This window comes from Hippoglossus stenolepis, chromosome 20, assembly GCF_022539355.2.
Source record: "Hippoglossus stenolepis isolate QCI-W04-F060 chromosome 20, HSTE1.2, whole genome shotgun sequence".
NCBI lineage: Eukaryota > Metazoa > Chordata > Actinopteri > Pleuronectiformes > Pleuronectidae > Hippoglossus > Hippoglossus stenolepis.
Genome location: NC_061502.1, coordinates 18,679,932 through 18,702,450, shown reverse-complemented (window position 1 = coordinate 18,702,450; position 22,519 = coordinate 18,679,932). Strand labels below are relative to the sequence as shown.

At 43.3% G+C, this 22,519-nt stretch overlaps 1 protein-coding gene across 1 annotated transcript in view; it reads right to left on the bottom strand.

The window, feature by feature from the left end:
• Positions 1-22,519, bottom strand: part of man1a1 (mannosidase, alpha, class 1A, member 1) — a 94,211-nt gene that overhangs the window by 30,117 nt on the left and 41,575 nt on the right. The window contains exons 3-4 of the mRNA XM_035143942.2: positions 19,897-20,012; positions 15,100-15,180 (exon numbers count right to left, since the gene is read on the bottom strand). Coding sequence (XP_034999833.2) covers positions 15,100-15,180; positions 19,897-20,012 — 197 coding nt within the window. The remainder of the gene's footprint in view (positions 1-15,099; positions 15,181-19,896; positions 20,013-22,519) is intronic.

Sequence of the window (22,519 nt, the reverse complement as noted above, 5' to 3'; positions counted from 1 at the left end):
TAGACGGCACAGACACACACGGAGACACACAAACACACACAGACACACACACTAACTTTTCCTTCTTTTTCAAAGCCAGGTTCGACAGGATGGAAAAGATAGGCCCTCTGCATTAGCCCTTAAAAGCAGCAGTCTCAGATCAAACAGACATCAGAGGGGACCTCAGCAGATACACAGATGTACAGATGTACACTCAGGCTCACAGACGCCTGCTAACAAAGCCGGGGAGAGGGCTGATGTAATTGGACCGTAAGTCCCGCAGAGCAGCGAGTCGCCTGGTGGAGGGTTCGCAGGCACAGGGCTGCGGGGCAACGCCGCTCTTTCATCCAATGAAATGTTGGAATCGTTGCGTCTTCCGGCGCAGTAACACAATATGGACACACTCGGGTTCGGACCCTGACCCGAGGAGCTCTGGAGCCGACGCTGAGGTCAGAGTGACGCACGGTTGGATTCAGAGGAACTGGTCTCTGTGTTTTCATTGCTGTGTAAAGTGGTCCTTTCTACATGCTCTTTAAACACAAAGTGGTATTAAGTGGAGGATTATTAGATTATAAAAACTTTATCGGCTCCATGTTTGTTATTGTAAAACGAATTCTTTAAAAAAAAATACCAAAACCAACAATGTGAAACCTCTGGATACTTTCAAAACATCCCCACCCTGTTTAATTCAGCAACAAGCTTATTGCTTCATAAAGAAGTGAAATCTTTAAAAACCACAACAAAGAAGACGTAGAAAACAAACTAAATATATTGTTTGTCTATTCTCAACTTGTTTTCTGATCTGATTCCCTCATCGACAGAAGAATGTCATCGGTCTGTGCCTTCAAAAATAATCACTATTATAAATATACGTTTGTTTTATCATCTCCCAATGCAACAGTTAAGGTTTGGTTGGGTTCAAGCCCTAAATCTACTTGGGTATCGTTATAAAAAGATCATGGTTTAGATTGAATTTACTACTTTGCTGTCATGCGTGCATACACAAAATTCCATGGTTAAAATTATGTAACAATCCTGGTTATGGCTGAAAGAAACAAACTCATAAAAAGTGGTTTGAGGTTTTTGCAAAGCCGACTTAACAAAACCCCTCCCTCTGTGCAGTTCACGGCTCTATATAGCAATGTCAAATTTCCTTCTGCTCTTCAAGGACAAGAGATATTATTAATACGGCTGCTCGAGGGGGAACCTGAATATAGACACGTGTGATTTAGAGAAACTCTCAGGAACTTGAAGTAGTGTTTTCTTGGCGACCACAGTAAATAAGTTACCTTCCCTACAAACCCAAACTGCACATTTTGTCTTCTTGTGAGTATTTTCAACAGCAGGACAATACAATTTAAAAAACAGGTAAAAACTGATTAATTGTTGATTTCAATGACGAAAAAACACAAACCCGAAACCACCTTCTAACTCTGCTCTGCTCGGCCAACTGTTCTTAGCTGCACACAGCGTCTACGCAGCCTAATGGGTCTGCAGCCCTGCAGCCTCGCCCCGGGTCTCTCTTGGTCTTTTCATGCTGCTGAGCGGAGTGAAGCCCGGCTGCATCCTAATGCCACATTTACATCACGCTTGCTGGAGCTGTAATTTAAAAAAACACACACACAAGGGTCCACTATGCTGTGCTGGGATGGTTGGTATTTCACATGCTGTACGGGGGGGGGGAAACTGTTTGGGTCAATAGGTTTTTAATCAGAGCATTTGCTTGGAACTGTTTTCGAAACGAGTGCAGAAGCCTCGAGGCCAGACGTATAAATATTGGGCTGTAACGAGCTGCGTGGTCCAAACTCTGGCAATGGAAGTTTGTTAATTACCTTGGTTACATAGGTAGAAGGAGGTTCAGCAGGCTGGACGGCTGGAGCCACTTTCAAAACTTTCTATAATAATAATAATAATAATACGTGTGTTTCTGCTTTGTCCGAGTCCTGTTTCCCCTTGAGCTCGGTCCCGACGCCACCCAATCAATCTTCCACGAGGTGCACATGGGAATCAAGGTGCCAGGATCAGGAAGAAAGAGGGGACTGCACCTTTTACTGCAAATCAAATAAATAAATCCCATGTTTTTCACGTTTCCTGTGGTAGATTTGGTTCAGTGTTGGTCTCTGATTCCAGTGTTGGAGGATTGATGGTTCACAAAGGCTCTTGACCACTAGTTTCTTTATCCCAAAGCATTTTCCACTATTATTGTTCTGTCCTTGTTCTGGTTTGTTTTCAAAGTGGCCTTGGATACCTCGAAAGGCTGTGTATAATCATTATTATTATTATTTTCATAATTTCCGGGTTGTCCTTCCACCTCCGACACAGCAATGACCCATTCTACAAAATAAGGTGCAAGGACGACACTCCAGACTTCATTCTATGCAGCATGTCACTGTTGGACAGAATGTGCTGCATTGGAACAGATTTTCAGGATAAAAGTCAACAAATTACCTCTAAATTATGTATTCAGCGCCAACAAAGGAACGACTAAGGGACACAAATAGACAGAAACAGCATAAAACAACAGGAGAAAAAAGACATGAGAATGAGTGACAGGCAGAGGAGCTGCAGATACGAGCAGCGAGGGGAGAGACGAACAAAAGGAACGTCAGAGTCAACGGATAATCTGTGATTATCAGTTTGATAATACTCAAAATGTGAGAGCACAGGGAGAGAGGCTCTTGTTCGGCTTCCAACGTCACTCAAAAGACGCACGCTTGGATGCGTGTGCGTGTGCGACAGAGTATATTAACAAGGCAAATTGCTTATTTGCCTTATCTTCCTCGCAGGGTACGAGATAAGGGCCAATGAGTGCGGCTATCGGAAGCAGATTAGCTCCCTTCAGGGGCCAGCTGACAGGAAGAGGAAACAGAGCAACACACATGAACTCCAAAAGGACAATTCAGGGGTTTGTAACAATAAACTGCTGCAGAACTGTCAGAGTTTAGGCCCCCCCGACGATTCAGCTCTGACTCTGCACAAACACTGTAAAGGTTTAATAATACTACATATGCTTCAAGGGTAAAAAATGATTCTGAAGCCGTCTTTTATTAAAATGGAACATGTCCGGGCAGCGTTACCTCTGATATGAAGGACATGATGTACTTGTACTTGTGCTTTGAGTGATTATATCTTCTGTGGGAAGATGTTACCCTGATTAAAAGGATTCTAATGCAACACCAATGGGAGACATCACTATTTAGCATAAAAAACGATCCTGAAGTTTAATACATTATGAACTTGCCGTTCCAAGTTTTTTTAGTAAATAGTTCTATTGTCCCGAGATACTCTAAATGAGAGTTTTTCCACATGAGATGATTTACATTAGCATACCTTTTAGGGAGAATGTACCAATGAACAGATTAATGCTTCGCTCCAAACGGCCACAGCGCTGATTCCCAGGCTGTTGTCTCAGTTATTATCTCTAAACCTTTCCTCTTTTTGGAAATTAAAAAGGAGTTAAAGGAAAATTTGGGTATTTAACAACCTGGGGCTGATCCTAATGGTTGTAAAATACGGATTCTGGAAATGCAGCTCTGGAAAAACAATGACTACGTAGACTTTACACGCTGGTTTCAGCACAACACAAGCAACTTTTCCCCCCCTCCTTGAAATTGCATATTTGATGCTTCACTGGCTTGGAAGCATATTTCATTCCCACTCCTCAGCCTGAGCGTCTGTTCTTCAAGATAAAAAGATACTTAAAGAGTTCAAAAAAAGACTCAGAAGTCATTTAAAAACCAGAGTTTATCTCCAATATTCAGCAGGAAACTTTTTTAAAATATGAAGAGTTCTGAACAGTTTGGTGGATTTGTTACAGCGGCAGCTCTTCTTGGCTCAGGAAGCAGAGGATCATGGGTAATATCCACCGTTCAGCTAAGGTTTTGCAGGGTTGATTTAAGATATGCAGAAAAAGAGGAATAATCACGTCCTGGGTAAATAATACAAATTTTAACATTGACCTCGAGCCAAACTGTTTTTTTCCCTATTTGCACTGAACATTGCATCAGCTCGATTCAAATACTGCATTAGCATCTCATCTCGCACTGTAAGCAAGAATGCTAATGCTATGCTTATGCAATGTGTATAATTTTATCACCAGACCTTCATTTTTATCTGCAGAATTAATGTTTTATTTGAGCATTAGGACTCCACTCTGCCGCGTAAGACTTTTTATTTTCTCATAAATACAAGTGAATATAAGGAGATGACGAAAAAGAACAACATGGGAGCTTTTGCAGTTACTTTTACTTCAAAAACTCGTTAATCCTTGATGTGTAAAAAGTATAAAAAAAACGTCTGATTCAGCAATTTTTTCGGAGTTTGGCTCTGATGATATTTCACCTATTAAAACATTATGATTTCATCCCCATCTCTTCCTGTCCCGTGTCTCTACAGTAGCTGTGCTGGTTCGACCAATGCCAAAGATCACAGTCACACTCTGAGTAAAAATAAACACATCATCCACCGAACTGGGGTTTAACACAACAACAGGAAACTCACGCTGAAACTCACACTTCACGGTGTTATCATGCTGCACCCACAATGCAGCAGTGACTCTTCTATTAGGTTATATATAAGCGGAAGAGATGGCAAATTAATCTCTTGATCCCTGTGAGAAATGGACGAGTGACAGAGAGATGGAGATGTGAACACGAGGACTTGAGGATGAGGAGGGAAAAGATTAACGATGCTTTCCCCTTGTTTGGTCCGGACTTTTAGACGTTTCACTTTAGTCCGAACCAAAATATCACGTGTGAAAAGTGCCTCGGACCCAAAGGAGGAGGTCTGGATCAAACTGAACTGTTGAGACACAATGAAACAACAGAAGAAGAAGACGGAGACGATTCACCTCAGACGATGTCATTTGAACTACGAAGACGTTCAATTTGCCGGTAGCGAAACCATAACGATCACAGTGGCAACAGAGTACAAAGTGAACCGGTTCATTCACGTTCTCCATTCAAAACAGACAGACTTCAAACCAATCAATGCCAAGTACAGGAAGACGCAGCTCACGGAAACTAACTGGATCGAGAGTAAACAACAGAACAAAGACACGAAGCTTGAATCAGACTCTCAGCTGAGAGAGAAACGTCCTAACATCCCTTTTAACCTAATGGAGAAGAGTTAATAATGATGCTGCTGGTAATAAACCATCTTTTACTTCCCCACATTTCATCCTTCCTGGAATGAAGATTGACTTTCTATCATTTCCTTCCCATTAAGGAAATATATTCAGATTCATAATGTGCGGTGATAGCAGGTGTCGGTGTTTGTTCTTGATTTCAGCCGAGGAGGACGAGGCTGAAGTGGAGTTCTGTGCAAAATCCTCTCATTTTCTGAGCTAACTACAGCAACACTTCTTCCTGTGGTGGAGGTTCAAATGTTACACAGCATAAATGGCTTACAGAGACCAGTGTGTGTGTGTCTGTAAGTGTGTGTGTGTGTGAGTGTGTGTGTGTGTGTGTACACGACAAAAGGGAAGTGAGGGGAAAATAAAGCAAACTGTGCTGTAGCAATTACACAGTCTGTCAAAGCACGGTGGGAGGAAAGGTTTGTGAGAGTGGTGTGTGTGTGTGTGCGTGTGTAGTTGTTAGGAAGCTACGAAGTCAGGCCATACATTCGTGCTGGCAGGCTGAGGCGACACACACACACACACACACACAACACACACACACACACACACAGACACACACATTGCTGATAGAGGCTTTGGTAAGCCACTGAGAAGTGAGAAGACTCAGCCCATGTGTGACCCTGTTGACCAAACCAATTTCCTCCGTGTCAGGCAGTGCATTGCTGTGTGTGTGTGTGTGTGTGTGTGTGTGTGTGTGTGTGTGTGTGTGTGTGTGTGTGTGTGTGTGTGTGTGTGTGTGTGTGTGTGTGTGTATAATGTAGTGCAGGAACGAAGCCGGTCCGAAGGGACTACACCACAGGGTCCTGGACAGACACACACAGTTAAAGACGTGTGTTTGCATGTATGACACCACAGGGATTATCACACGCCCCAGTTTACTGTGTGCTCAGTGGGCTAATCCAGTTGTATCAGTCAGTTAAGATGAACAGCAGCTGCGGCCTATTGACACTGACATGGACGATGAGATTAGGTGCAACTTAGCGCTCGTAGCTGTTAAATCTACATAAGAACTGAACTGCTTCACTGTAGATACAGGTGTTAATGAATACATCTTCCATATGAGAGGAGGAAAGATTTGTATCATTATGAGCCGACAGCACAAGGTGTGGAATCAGTTTATCTGCAGTACAAAAGGTCTAGAACTACCCGGGCTGGATTAATGAAAAGATGTTGCTATGCTGACGGTATCTGGAAATGATTAAAAGACAGATTTACAGATTAAAGACACACAGGCGTGTGAAAACCAGCTTATTCCAGAGGGAGTGGGTCTAATGAAAGCTCCTGGACTCTGAATTCACATCATGTCCTTTCTATAACTATCAGTGACTGTTTATAAAGATGGACCACACGTCTCTGCTTCCAAAAATTAAGCCCAAACATCTCATCCAGATGATTTGGCTTCACTTTCGGGGCGCTGCGCTTTGTAGCTTCAATTGTTCGTAACAAAAACTCTTAGTTGTTAGTGCGAGTGTGAGTTATCTCAAAGATACCACACGTTATCCCATTCCAGAAATAGTACAGTTCTGTATACTGTTCATTTGTCTTGCTGTACATCATTAGAGTCACATCAGTTTATCACTAATAAATGCTCTATGCCATATTGACATATCTCGCTTTGCATCAGTTAATTACAGCCCGGTCATAGGAAGTAAAAACCAGGAGAGTCAGTGACGCTGTTAAACAAATACAGCAAAAGGCTCTCGCTCCATTTAACTGCTGATCCTGTTTACAGCCTTCGGTGACCAGTGAGAGAATATATGTTTTATCTCTGCATGGCCTTTGCAATATGAAATACATATACTGTGTGTGTGTGTGTGTGTGTCTTCCCCTCCGTCTACCCACTCACTGAACCAAGTTCTTTATCTAAAGTGGTTTTGGTCATTCAGCCTCAGAAGGAAATAACAACCTTGTGGCAGAGTTGAACCTTTATCTTCCGTACGTCTGTAGGTTAACAAACAGCGTCTCTGGCTGCAGCGCTGGTCATGAACCCTGCCTCCTCCATGTTAGCAGATGGAACACGGAGCACAGATTGTGGTTCATTAAATGGGTAGAGACAAAATGCTGGTTTTACTGCTGTTACACTGTTTTACATTATGCTGTTTACGTTGTTTCCATGATTCCATTGTTAATACGAGTGGAAGCATTAATACAGTGACTGGTTTGTTGTACACAACTAGTGACAGGCTCTCCTATGGAAGTGCGTAGATTAGAATAACACAAGTTCGAGAGTTAACTGGCTTTCAATACAACAACAAAAATGACTTACACAAATACATTGTTTTCCCAAAATATTATAATTGAATTATAAAAATGTCTCATTACAGTGACTGGAATCATCTTGATATGTGTGAAGTTGAATTATTGACTCTTTAAATTAAGTAGGCGGCATGATAATGAAAATCATCGACAGTGGACCACAGGCTCATCAGGCCCCTCCTTCACGTCGGGGCAGTAGCATCACAAGCTACTCAGCTGAGGAGAGAAACATTAAGACCGAGTGGACGTTTTCATGACTCGACAGGTGAAACGGACTCAGTGGACGATCGCGTCATATCGCTCAGACCCTTCTCTTCGCTGCTCTCTGCCCTCAATCCTCCTCCCCCCCATCTGCAGCTCTGCTTCCTCCCCTCAGAACAGATTAGACCGGTCTAAAAAGAGATTAAGATGGATATCCAGAAAATTCATTCTCTTCGGTTACCAAATAACCTTTACTTCGCCGTGTGTGTGTGTGTGTGGATGTGTGGGCGGATGTGTGTGTGTGTGTATTTGTGTGTGTATATGTAAGGCGCTTTGCTCGGGCGCAGCAGGAGGATCGCAAGAGACGGCCCGAAGGGGAAGAGGGATGGGGGCTGTTGTTTTTCCTCTTCCCATCCCTCCAGTAAAGCCAATTTTCTCACTGAGTGAATGGGATTTCCTGAGGATAGAAAGCAGAAGCTGCCTGTCGGCTCCACCCAGCACACTGCATTACCCTGCGCGTGTGTGTGTGTGTGTGTGTGTGTGTGTGTGTGTGTGTGTGTGTGTGTGTGTGTGTGTGTGTATGTGCTGAGCTGTCGGTGGTCAGGAGTGCAGGTTGCGACGCTGACCTGCACAGCGAGAGGTCACAGATGGGATTACACTGTTGGTGGCTTAGCGTCATGAGCTCGCCCCCGACTGTGAGAGTGCACGTCTGCATCAGAGCCAGGTGTTGATAGAAAGTCCCCGGGTTTAATTCACGGGGGAAAGGACAAGTGGACAAATTATTTCAGGGACAAGTGGATCGTGCGATGTGTTGTTTGAATAAAAAAAAGCCCTAAAGGGAGCAGTTCAAATCTTAGCTACCGTTATGTCGTCTAACTTATTCTTACGAACTCCCTTTGCCTCTCTTCAGCAACACGGAGGCACGAGTAGAAGCTGCGTGTGTTTAAACTGTGGGAAAGTTTCAAAGGAAACCCACAAGACCACGAGGAAGAACAAGACCACGAGGAAGAACATGCAAGAATCACTGAACTTTCTCACAAACTGAATCAAAAAACGCTCATTGTGAATTTCTGAATCTTTGCCGAGCACTTACATAAGAACACAGAACAGACCGACAGAGACTAACAGTAAAGCAGCGGGGACACTTCAACATAAAAGCCTCCACGCCTTCGCCGACATGTCTACTTGTGCATTTATATGTCAATTACACAAAATTACACCATTTGTCGCATGCTTTTAAGTCGGCCTGCGTGTATTTTTAAACGTGACAGGTCCCCGGTGGCAATCAAACCCTAACCCCCGTCTGTGACTGCCTTGTTCCAGACACGACAAAAATAAAACAGCCGAAGAAGAACTTAGAGGTGCCGACAAAAATATCAAAACACCCGTCCGAGCTTTCTCTCCCTCTCCTCCCTCAACCCGGCGGCTGCACCGTGAAACAGGAAGCAGGAGATAGAGTGTGTGCACCACGCTGGATGGGTGTCTGATTGGACGTCTCAGTCTCAGGAGACGCTCTGTCAAAGGCGGGGTTGCTCTCGGCTGCCTCGTTGTTCATGCGTGTGTGTTTGTGTCATATATGTGAAGCCGCCTGTAGGAATCCACTCGACATTCAGGTCCAGTCGGGGGTTTGAGGCGTCTCGTCTCTTTCCCTGTCTGCGTTCGATCACGGCATCCGACTGTTTTTCTGTCTGAATCCCACCACGGTTTAATTTGTAGCTTGTACGTTTCAACCATTAGAATCAAATAAATCACTTTAGACTAACGCTGCAGAACAAGAAAATGCTTGAGGAGTTAAGACGTGAAGGCTAACAACCCCCCCCCCCGCCTGATTATCCCCTCCAGTTTCCTGTCTCTGCTCGGAGTAAAACCATTTTCTCATGCCAACCACACACCTACTGTCACGCACTGTACTGTCCTCTTTCCTCTTTGTGCGGTATTTTCCATTATCTGAGCCGGACCTCATTCCTTCTTGTGTCTCATACATTATTCCCACACACGTCTCGTTTCGCTGTTTTTCAACACGGACACTTTTTCCCTGTCGTAACTGTGCCTCTGTTCGTCCACACATGGTTTGTGAGGTGGAATCCTCACAGTGTGTTTGGTGCGTGTACATTAGAGATGCTCCCGGTACCATTTTTCCCTTTTTCCCGATACAGAAACCTGGACTGTGTTGATACTGGTATTACCAAATAAATACATGTAGAATCAGAGAACTGTATTTCCACACCTCCATGTAGAGCCAGAGGTTGATATAAAACTGAAGTTAAATGGTTTTAGTATCAGTGGCGAGCTCTCAGACCACATCTGGTTTAACGTCACATTAAGGTTTTTCCACACCTGTGTTTCTTAGCTATGGGCCAATGTAAATCCCAGTCAGCACACGGCCAGTTCAACCTCTTTTTATTCATTACTCACATTAACCCTGGGCTATCGGTTTACACTGGGTTATGAATCACACTTTATATTATCATTACACACACACAACTCGTTTATAGAATAAGTAATCAAATATGTTGGTTCAATCCTTGACCAGTAATCCTGTTGGGGGGGGGGAGATCTCTGCCATGAGGCAGGCGAGAGGTTTACTGAATCCACTTAGGTGTCATTAACTCAGCTTACATGGGAGTTAGCCCTGCGCAAATAGACTCAATCGTCTTTTTCATGTGCGCATCATGTTCCTCCTCCTGCTGTTGTTTCGCTGGACATCAAAATAACCGACAGGATACAGCGTCTCTCTCTCTCGCTGCTCTTTACTTAGTGAAAGTTTTCACAAAGCTGCCACCAGCACACGTGATAAAGTGAAGGAAGGAGCTCGCAGCTGTTCGAGTTACCAACCTGTCAGACATATGGCGGAGCGACACATCACACAAACATTGTTTACATCCAGGCTGCAGTTCCCTGTTCCCCCAACTTCAGTGACAGGCTGTCTTCTTGTTTCTAGATGTGTCAGTCACTATCTGCCACTGAGACTCCCTGCTGTGATCTTTGTAAGTTCTGCTATCATCATCATCCTCATCACAGACTACAGAGGGGTCCAAACACAGGCGGCAAGACAGGAGAAGACTTTTCTCTGTGGATAATGTTCGTCTTGAATAAAAACCTTAGGATGAGAAATATGGGAAACTGGAAAATAAGTGATTATGGCGAATAGACAGAGTTATTAAACCAAAAGAGCAGTCAGAAGAACACATACCTCCACGAGTCCCCCTACATTCAATCAAGCTCGAGTTAAACAAACAAAACCAACGAACAGGGGGCAGAAAACACGACCTCCTCCTTGGACGTAATTAGTAATACTGATGTCTAGAAACTGTTTGGTTTAACAACCGTGTGCTAGACGTCTAATTGGTCTATTTTATGGTGAACTTTAATCACGTAAGTGCACATGAAAGCAGCGCTAGCATCCTTTTAATGACCGAGAAATCCCAGGTGAGACCGAATCTAAATGAGTTTTCAAAGCTTCAAGTGGTCCTAATGTAGTCAAGTTTATTTGAAATAATCTCAGTAGTAAGTAATTGTATGATTTGATCATCAAGGGTATTAAATGCCTTTCTGATGGTAGATCAGAGAGTCGCTGAGATACGTGAATCCACTTGGGGAAAACAAACTTGACGGAGGCCAATTAATTAGTGGAGAGGACTGGCAAAGGGCGTGCGGGTGTAAGAAGCCTCTTGTGCCATCTGATCAATCACTGACAATTAAACCTTTCAGGGAATTGATCAAGGCCCTGGCAACGAGAACCTTCGAGTTCAGCTAATTGCTGTTGTCCAGGCCACAGAAATCCAAGGAACAACCACACGGTGCCAAGACAAATCAGATCGGTGCGGTTCAGTGGGAATCAAAAACTGTTTCTGCAGACAGATGAGGATCCAAGAAAAATCGGCACTGAGTGACATTATTAGTGGGATCGTACGATTTTCAGGCTGAACTGGGAACCTTGTTTGTGGTTCTTGGTGCTTTAAGCATAAAAATATCACTGTATTTACTCATATTTATCATTTAATTATCAAGAAAGCTCCGAGCTAAATCAAATATTTGTCCTGGCAGCTTCCTGTAGGGTTTATTGCCGGTGTGATGTGAGGTGAATTTCCTTCACACAACAGTCGAACAGGACGTATCACTCCACAGCCCACAGGAAACTGTCTGGGGAGGGAATTTCAAAACAGGATATTTTCTGCTGAAAACACCATAAAAAGAATAAACTCAGGAAGGTGTTTTTCTTTTTCCACAGAGCACAGGCAGTGGGATTAATCCCCCCCGTCTTTTATACAGTCGGGTTGTTAAGGGATATATTCACAACCAGAAGGCTAATTACAATAATCAGTCACTCTGAATGGCAGGTGGTAAAATGGACTTTGGAAATCTATCCTTTAATCACAGAGTTTGAAGATGTCGGAGTCGAACTGGATTATATATATTCGGGTGCCGAGCACACGGTGTACACGACTTCACGTGTCGTAAACATGGCCTCACATCTGTGGCAGAAGAAGGTCTTGTAAGAAACCTTGGGAATCAAACCTCCGCTCTGCAGGATTCCCACGTTAATCTGTGTTTCTCTACAGTGTGAGGGAGGCAGCTGGGACACTCATCCCTGCCCATCACCAGATTACTCTGTCAAATGCAACTAAAAAGGAGATTGGGATTAGATTTCATCAAAACCAAGCATCATCATTGTTGTTCGGTGTAATCGTTCAGGGATACAGGTTTTGGAAATGATGAAAACCTGCTTTTATGACGAGTGGCCGAATTAAAAGAGCAGATATTCACTATTCTGTTGATTCATAAATGATGTAAATTGAATTTCGCTCACTACAGTAACTTGATGAAGACATTACTTTAGGTGTTTTATTATGTTTGTAGTGATTAAACATACTGCGGCTCAATAAATCCTGAATCCAACATTTACTGGGTTCTACTCCGACGCAGATCTCATCCTCCCACCAGGTTTCGTGGTAATCCGTCCAGTAGTATTTGCGTAATCTCGCCAACTAAACTTTATGAAAATACATAAAGGTAACAGATGTAACTGTACCAATGTGTACAGTTACCACATATATGAGTGAAAATTCCCTTTCCCTCCCTCTCCTTTCAGGTTTGCTGTCCTTTGGTTGCCCTTCCATCCTCGAAGCACTTAGCTTAGATTAGCAAAGGGACGGGAGACCTTTTATTTTGTCCATCACTCCATACGTCGTTCACTCCTCCCCCCCCCCCTCCTCCCTCTCCGCAGCCAGATGAGGTGGCATGCTGTGCATCTGTATGCATGCAGGGACGTTAAAAGCCCTGGCAGTCGGGTGCATGCAGCGAGTACCAGCTGTACTTTTTACTGATCAAATTTTCATCAAAGGCCCGGGTCTCTTTGAGTCGGAGCCAGACAAGGACCGAGGAGGAGGAGGAGGAGGAGGAGGAGGAGGGAGACAAAGAGCGACTCCACGTTTCTTTACCTGCTCCTTCTGTTGTTCGCCTCTGCACACCTTTCATCGCTGTGACTCATCAGCCATCATCACTCACTCTCACACAGACACACACAAATAATAAGCACTAAAGTAGACGCTATATGTTATCCGAGGAAGACGGATGTGGGCTCCGTTCCACTGCGACTTTCTCTGGACCCAGCAGGTATTGATGCTTTTAGCAAATTTACCCGCAACATCCCCCCCCCCACTTCAGCTTCATCCCTCAGTCTTTTCAGCACTTCACCCCCAGTAATTTAGTGCAGAAGCACCAGGTACATTCAGACACCCTGTCCATCAGCAGCCCTCGGTGCTCCGAGGCCGCCTGTCAGCACATCCGTCTACCTCCTCCGTCCCCGAGGCGTCCCTGACCCGAGGGGGACCTCGCAGGTGAGACAGTGAATGACTCATAACGGCCGAGACAGGACGAGGTGTCACAGTTCAGCTTCACTGTTTCACGCCTGTTGAGAGGATGATCAGTTCTGACGACGTGCAAACCGCTCTCCTCAAAAGAGCAGCTACTGTTACGACTGTGCATCCTAATTAAGACGAATGGAGGAAACACAGGTCGATGTTTTGAACATTTAAAAACAACTTTCTGATTCTAAACTTAATGTCTTTAGATTTTGTTGGAGAAGATGTGACGCACCAAAGAATAGTTGCGATGTTTCTTATGTTGTACATCAACCGTTGGTCTGTGAGTTGCCATTTTCAAGTCTCACCCCCTGATACATACATTATCGTCTATTCGACTCTAAATGGAACCATAATTTACAACAGGAACATCAAGGTTAGCACGATGTCGGTGCTAGCAATGCTAACATCGGCCACAAGGGGCACAACAACACGATTCCATTCATCTGTAGACACCGTGAACCCAATAACATTGTGCTTTGATCGTTTGCTGATTGTTTTCTTACTTTTATTGCTGAATAGTATAAATTAAAATATTCGGCTAAATTAGTCGTAACGAACTTCTCTAGTGTTGTTATTGCTAGTTTCGGGGCCACAGTCTCGACACTTAGCGGTTGACAAATCAGACATAATGTTGCTGTTGATTTTGTGTCTGCTGAAGCGATGGAACACTCATTGATTTTGTAAATGGGTTTTGCTAACTGAGCTCTCTCTCTCTCTCTGCTAATTGAGTTGCTCACTGCTATAGGTGCATATAAGAGGTTTGTTTAAACCTGCATCATTATATATATATATATATATATATATATATATATATATATATATATATATATATATATATATATATATATATATATATATGTATATAATAGAAAGGAGTGAATACCCAGGTCATTCTGAGTCAAATCCCGTTTTGTGGCATCAGCTTAAAACAGAAATTAACAAAAAAAACTTTGTATGTGCAGGTTTTAAGGTTCCGGGGATTTTAAAAGCTTCTCTGCAGACGTATCAGTTCTTTGGTTTGCAGTATCGTTCGTTAAGAGACTGAGACGTGTAATTAAAAGACAGAAAGAGGAGAAGATGTTAAGGAAAAGTGAGATTAACACAAATCCCCGCATTGGCAGAGTAGAACAAGACCTGACCGTAATACCTATGTGACATTTTCACAGCCTCTCGTCACTAAGCAGACTCACACGAACTCCTGCACGCAGACGACAACTGGCTCAGCGAAGTGAGAGGCTCTCTGGATTCTCTCCGCGCTCGGGAGCAGCACTTTTATACATCGATGAACGACTCTAGCATCTCCAACCTACACTCAGCCGCCACAGAGGACGAGAACCCACAACAACAACAGCATTTAGGGTTATCATCGGTTATCCGTGCAATCGATGGTTTGTTTAAGCGATAGTCTGGTCGGGCTGGAGGCAAACAAATCGAACCGCATACACAGAACTTACCTTGGCTCTCGCTAATGGGATACATTCATCTGTACCACCAGCAATTAGAGGGATATTAGTGGGCATATAAAAGGCACTCGTTAACTCACTCAATCTCCTCTGCTGTGCAGCCTCCCTTTCATCAATCAGCCAACAGCACAATCCCTCCTCGGTGTCAGATTCAATACAAAGGTGTTGAGAGAGAAGACAACGGGGTGTTTCTTACCTCTTTCCCAGACAGGTAGTAGGCGGACAGCAGACCTCCCACAAACCGGATGTTCACCTCAAACACAGACACCTCTGCGTTCTGCAGCACAGACACAAGAAAAGGAAATAAGACATGATGAAATAATTACAACTCATGAATACACATTTCTCTCTCGCCACAAACGGGACATTAAGAGTTTTTAGACTTTGCGTTGGCCTTGAGGAAGATGGAAGATTAGACCGAGGACGGCTGTCAACAGTTCATTGTGAATACATTTAAGTACTGCTGGATTCAGCGCTGCTTTGAATCGCTGAGTAGCAAAATGAGTGCGAGCAAGATAAATAAATGAGCTACCGAAATGTTGGGTAATAGATCTGGGAATGTTATACAAAAGATATGTGTGAGAATACCTGTGCTACATGACAGGTTTGTACCTATTTTTATCCTGAACGCCTGGACCTTCGATGTTACGCAGCAAATGACAACGAATATACATAGTTCTACAGTTGTTTTTAGACATTTTAATGAAGAACTGTTCATATTTTATCTTTCAGAGGAATGTGGATATTTTTACCAATCATAGTGGGGTTGATTGGATGGTTATAAAACACAGAAAACCATGAATAATTGTGCAAAACGAGCAAAAACAGGTTTAAATATAAGGCCACATGTACGAGCACACTTTTTCCAATTCCCAATTGTGACGTCCCCTTTGTAGTGAAACAAAACCTTGAATGGCAGAGGCAAATTGTGCAGCATCCAAACACACAATGCCTCTATTTCTGGACAGTTTTTACCACAGAGAATGGGACAAATAAAAGCAGAAGTTTGCTGAATCATGTCTCAGCGGCAGAACAATAACGCCTCATTCCTCTCCCCCGTCCTCTTCATGTCTGTAAGACTCTCAAATCAGATGAGGTTTTTTTTTGTGTTTGACTGACAGCTCTCATAAGTCACTGCCGTCGACCAGGGACAACACAATAGAGTGCGTCCTGTGCAAAAACAAATTATACGCCACGTCATGTCTCCCCCGAGTCTGAGTGACAGACGGACTTGTTAATTCATCCCAATTAAAAGTTAAGTATTTGCTGCGCAACAGAAAAAGCAGCTGTAAAGTAAAAAAACCCAACATTATTTCCTTCCTACTGGCCGCTGAGTGACTACTTCGTTTAAAATATCGTATTGTTGAATGATTGTTTTCTGCCGTGGTCCTTCAGCGTCTTGTGCAACCGCCTCTAGCAGACACGTGTGTTTTAAACGGTCGCACAATGACCCCGTGAGTCAGCAGCTGTGTGACGTTATCTCGTTCCTGCGCGAGGGCCTGACAACCGCTGGCAGGAGAGAAGTCCGCTCTCCTGGTGTCGCAACACTAAAGCCCTCGCAGAGCCAACAGGAAACTGACTAAGCGCCGGCTTTTCCTGGCCCCGAGGACTAAATAAGGTTGTCGCAAGTCGAGTTGATGAGATAATGTTCCAGGCCTTATTAGATTAGAGTGGATCCTATGATCTGTTTGGCCGAAGAGGAGTTGTGTCACTGGACCGGGGCTGCGTCTCTGGTCCCAGAGCTTAAAATTACAAGAGTAACACAACCGTCACTATAACTACAGCTTAAATACATAGTGTTACTAACTTTACTTTTCATCCATCATACTCTTTTTAAAGCTTGGATTGTGAGTTGTGTCCCAGAGCCAGTGTTTCCCACACACAACCTCTTACTTACACGGTGCATTAACAGTCACCAAAGTAGATTTGAATGACCCATTTTAGCACTTGTTATTTTTATCAGAGGAACTTTGGTAGACTAGTAACAACTTCAACTCCTCACCCGCCATAAATCACAGCTGAGGAGTCCAGATGCTTTGTAGGAACGTAGAAAAACACTATTTCAGAAATTCCTGTTTTGTGATTATCTCTGTTTATGTGATCATTATCATTTGTTAGAGCTTTTTGAGTGTATGTCATAAGTCTACAGCAAAACACACAGCTTCTCCAACTAAACACAGCAAGGAACTATGGCTACTATCAGATCTGACTGTCCCACTGGCCACTGCTGACATTTTCCTGTGTGTGTGTGTGTGTGTGTGTGTGTGTGTGTGTGCGTGTGCGTGTGTGTGTGTGCGCAGACAACTCAAAGCCTCTAAGAACCTTTGTCCTTTGCTAAGGGACGTCTGTCCTGATGTGGACATCGAGTTTTACTTTATCTGGATTTGTAGAACTGTCCATCCGTTACCTCGTGTCCAGAGAGACACACTCCAGTGGACGCTCCAGGCTGCTGTTGTCCCCTCTGTGTTCACCAGTCTCAAACTATCTCCAATATTTAACAAGCCCCGTTTCTCTCTTTTCTGCCTCCAAAGCTCGCACATGTCTAAGTATGACACGTCTCAAAGAACTCAAGGTGACTGCGCCTTCACTTTTAAGTGTCCTATAAGCTCAATGGCAGCGTTTTCCAAGTTTTAAATGTCCTCAGAGAACGCATGTATATTTAAAGACCTACTTTGCTGGATTGTTTCACACGAGCCACTGAAAGATAAGTTTGTCTCCTCTAATGTGTTCAGGAACTTTTCCCAACACAAGTGGGGACAAATATACATTTGGAAAAACATTTATAGAAACAAACTTTGTCGACATTTTCTAACCTCGTTGACTTTTTCAACTCTTCCCCGAGGTTGATGTCAAAATAACAGCGTCGTCGCAGAGGCTTCTCAGCAGAATGTGCTTATTGTAAAGCACACGCACAAAGACTCAAAGGCGGCGTCACGTCTCGGTAGCGTTGTCAGAAAAACAACGGCAGCCTCCTGCTGCACGGGGCTGTTCTGAGTGGCAGGGCGACTGCTGGCAAATACTGCAAATAAGGCACAAAGCAGTGGCTCTGAAAATCCACGTCTGCCGAACCACCGGGAGCGACGCGACGCTGACACGCCACAGGTTTGGATCGAGCACTTCAAGTGAGATTAACGCTAATCTGAGGGGATAATTAACTGAGGCAATAGATAATAGACGGATGTTTGGCTTAACACATTTTGTAAACACAGTCCTGTTTAGAGTCACGGACGCAAAGACAAAGAAAGTGTTTCTCTGTTCCTCCTCCACCACGAGCTTTAAACGGGATTATAATGAGGACGGTTCAACAATCAAGGCGAACTTCAAACGAAAGGGGCCAAGTGTGTGTGTCTGTGTGTGTGTGTGTGTGTGTGTTTCACAGGCATACTTTACATGTTCCCATGTCATTAAACTAATCAGCTGAGGCACAGCAGACCTTCAGAAATTAGCACAAAAAACATTCCTACTACGCTTAATGACCTTTTATTTGTGCTCACAGAGATATCACGTTCTTCAAGTATCTTTACAGCTGCTGATAACAAGTCAACAAGCCCTAAAACAGCTCAAAGGTTTAGTGAAGAAACGTTTCCAAAGCGATAAATCAACATTTCACAATTACCAATAAAGATAGCGCCTGCTTTTTAAAAGCTTTTAATTAAGTTTACCAGTGAGTGTGCACACAAAGACAAATACATATGTAAATATGTTAAAACTGATCAGTCAGACATGTCTCTGTCTAATCTGTGACGTCTCAGTATTAGGTTTATTTTTAAAGGTTCCCTACGTTAGGAAATGTAAAGATTATAGTGTTCAACTGAATCACAGCTCATAAATATCCCCAATAAATGAGGTAATGTGTCTAAAATGTGGAATCAGACGATGTCCTTCCTTATTTTTCTCTATTAGAAGCTCTGAGTAAATACGTCCTTGTCATTTCTTTGTGTTTTTACGAGAAGGAAACTGCGGTTGGGGTTCTGGGTAATGATGTGATGACAGAAACGTAAAAAAGCCGATTGCAACACAACTCATATCTGCTTTTTGATGGATTGATTATTATCCAGCAGACCAAAAAAAAAACCAATACACACACCTAAAAGTGATTTTTCATGTTTCACTACACAGACTGATGTAAACATTTCCTCTCCTTGTAATCCTTGCATCACTGACGATTCACATTAAAGCGACAGCCCCGTCTCTCTCCAGTTCCAGACACTGTTTGCCTCTGGCAGCACTTTTTTTTGGGAAATCACAGGTGGACGCCGCTAAATGAAAGTGTAAACAAACCGCCAAGATGCATCGTGGGCCAAACTCATTCCAGCCGGGTCTTTGCTGCAGAAACGTCTGAAGTGATTAATGCTGTACTTTCTGTGGACGGACATTATACTAAATTAATCAAGACTGCACATAAACAGTAAAACACTAAAAAAGGACTTTAAAAAAGGTCTCTAATTTATAAACCTACTCCCAAATAAAAGCCTGGGTCTCTGCCAGTGACAGTGTTTATAGTTTGTGGGTTTACTGTCACATGATGTGGCCTCTATCAGCAGAGGGAGCTGCTAGGTCGACTGAAGTCCACGGTTGAGTCACTTGATCAAATCTAAACCACCTCCAGGACACATGATAGAAGCATTACCCGATTTTAACCAATATTTAACAAACCGAGGAGCTGTTCAACATTTGCTTCACGTTAGACTCAGTCAAATTGTCTAGTAGCCATTAAATTACTTGTGTATCGGGGTGTTTGATGCAGTGTTGTCGTCTCTTGTGTTTCACACGTCTTTAATTATATCACGATTGTGTCTCCGGTACATTAACACCTCGACGTCCACATTAAAATCTCATCAACCGTAATGCATGTTAATGAAGGTGCCAAGTGTCTTTATTGTGATCAATGACTCGGGACTTTATTGACTGAATTATGACGGAGGACCAAGGTTTCTGCCGCGTCTGTGACCTCGAGGCTCAGGAGGCCGGGAAACACGCGCGTGCAACTTACCACGTTGAAGTCGAGGTTCTTCTCCACCCACTCGGTGGCGGCGTCAAATTCATCAAACATTTCCATGATGTAGAGCGTATCCAGAGCGTCCACGATGGTCGCTCCTTTTATACTTCCTGCAGGAGACACAGAAAGAGAGGAGACACAGAACATGAGTCTCTGTTGTGTTACCATGACTCTGCTAAACATCTGAAATCCTGGGAAGGAATCATTAAGTTTCACTTCTCCAAATGAGCAAAAAACACCCGTGAAGTTCACAGGAATGTTATTCACTTCATCAGTGTGACTGACAACAGGTGCTGGCAGCAGCTTCACCAAAAAGCAGCTCCGAGTAAACAGCAGACGTTAAGAGTTAAGTTTGGATATTGAATAATTTATTTTTCGCTCGACAGATGGTGAGAGGCAGCGATTATCGGTGCCGATGAGGTGTCGGGAGTGCTGCTCATCTCTGGTGATTAGCCTCTTAGCGGGAGGGAAGACACACAGAGACACAAAAACCATCATTTCAGCGCCGTCGCTACTCGAACCCCCCAAAACAACATCCAACACCACTCCAACACCTCGTCTGCGCAGATGTCCGAGTGCCAAATAAATCATTAAGCGTTTGCAGCACGGCGCTCCCTGCCAATCTTTACACACTCGTTATAAGCAGAAGACCTCATCTGTCTGAGCTGCGTGACGACTTTGAGGTGGGAAGGAAAAATGCATGAATACGGAGGTGTAGGACTGGGAGGTGGAGAAAATGGAACATTACGATAAGCAAGACAGAGAGAGGAGAAATGAAAACATGAATAAATCACTGACAGAAGAACGACGAACGGGAAGAAAAACAGGACGGAGAGAAAAGTGCTGAAAACAATAATAAATCTAATGGGGAAAAAAAGAATAGACAGAAAAGAGAAAAGTTTGAAAAGGCTGTAAAGTGGAGATGGAAACCAGGAAGGTGATGGTTTGTTATTATGGGAATGGGTCGGTTTGTATTCCTGAAAGTGGTGGGAGGAGTGGAAGGCAGCTAAAAGCTTTCCATTAGACACAATGCTGAATCATCAGCTGCAGCCCGTTGTCCATCAGAGCCAGAGCCGTGTTCACTGTGTCTGGAAGGGGTTATTATTTCTTTAAATACACCGCCGCCGGACGACACTTCCGTCGAGTAGACGTGAAGGTGATTCTGATGACGAGAGAACAGGAAGAGTGTCTGACAAGGTTGCAGAACTACTACAGAAACACACGAGCATTATGGAAATAGATCAACATCTATGTAACTGTGGTTATTGGTTTGCTTTCCGAGAGAAAATGGGTAATTAGCCTAGCTTAGCATAAAGACAGGAAGGACATGTAAAAACAATACTAATTGATTTGTTTCACAGGCAGATTTATGCCGTTATTTACAGCCCAACTGTAATATTGGTATATGGCATGTTGGAATCAGCGTTTATGTTTGCATATGCGCCAATAAGTAAATTTGACGTAAAAGAAAATATGCTAACTTCGTCACAGTGAGGTTGCCAGGTTTGGCAGAGTAGAGAGACTTATATTAAAACATTCCCTTACCATATCTGGCAACCACACTAGGTATTGATCTTGAACTGAATCTAAACTGCAGTTTTAAGAAAAAAAAAAGGTAAAGATTTATAGATTAGCAGACAAAAAGTGCAAAAACACTTATTTCCAACATGGGCCCAAGATGTCAAGACAAAGACAAACGTAAGAACAACACAAAAACATCCAACAACAACTAATCTAAAAACTAAATCCTAATCGGAACCACTAAATCCTAGAAGCCAGGAAAAGCCGAAACTAAAATGTGAAATCCGTAACTCTATTCCATCAAACATCCTCGACACGACTTTTAAAAGCTCCTCTTAGATTTGACAGCTCTGTGACAACAATGAAATCTGCATTAAAACATTCCGTTTGAATTCTCTGTTACATGTGGACTCAATCATGCTGCATCACATCCATTAAATCATATTTTAAATGAAAAAGACCAACATCAGCCCAACTAATCCCATTTGCTGGTCATGTGCTGTTGTCCAGCAGCTTCCCTGGAGCCGTGCGACAGAAACAGAGCATGTAACCGGAGGTGTCACCAGATGCAGTCACTTGTCCTTCCTGTTTTTCGTCCACTCTCACATTCTGCTCCAGTGAAGCCTCCAGAGCGACAGCGAGAGGACAAGACACTTTGCTCCACGTCCATTGTCTTGTCACCGTGCTTCCTCCCCCCCCCCCTCACGGCTCATCCTGAATCTGTGTGTGTGATGGGAGAGCTACACAATCTCTAATAGTGACCAGAATATAAACAATAAATTAAAAAAATTGAAGTCGGAGAGAAGAGGAAATGTTTTTGGATTTTGAAACAAATCCTGGGTCATAATAAAACAGCTGGTTAGTCTCTCTATGACATGTGGGGACAAAAGTTCAAAGGAAGTCGACTTGAAAGAATTAAATGAGTGAATTGTTCATGCGTTATTTAAATAATATAGTAATTGGGACGTACAATAACATAAAAAGGACAAATTAGAGTAACCATGTGTGATTTATTGTCTCCTACTGATATTAATTCGTAATTTAGATTTTCTTTCCACAGTTTTCTCCACTCTAGGATCTGTCTGTTGTCAAACCC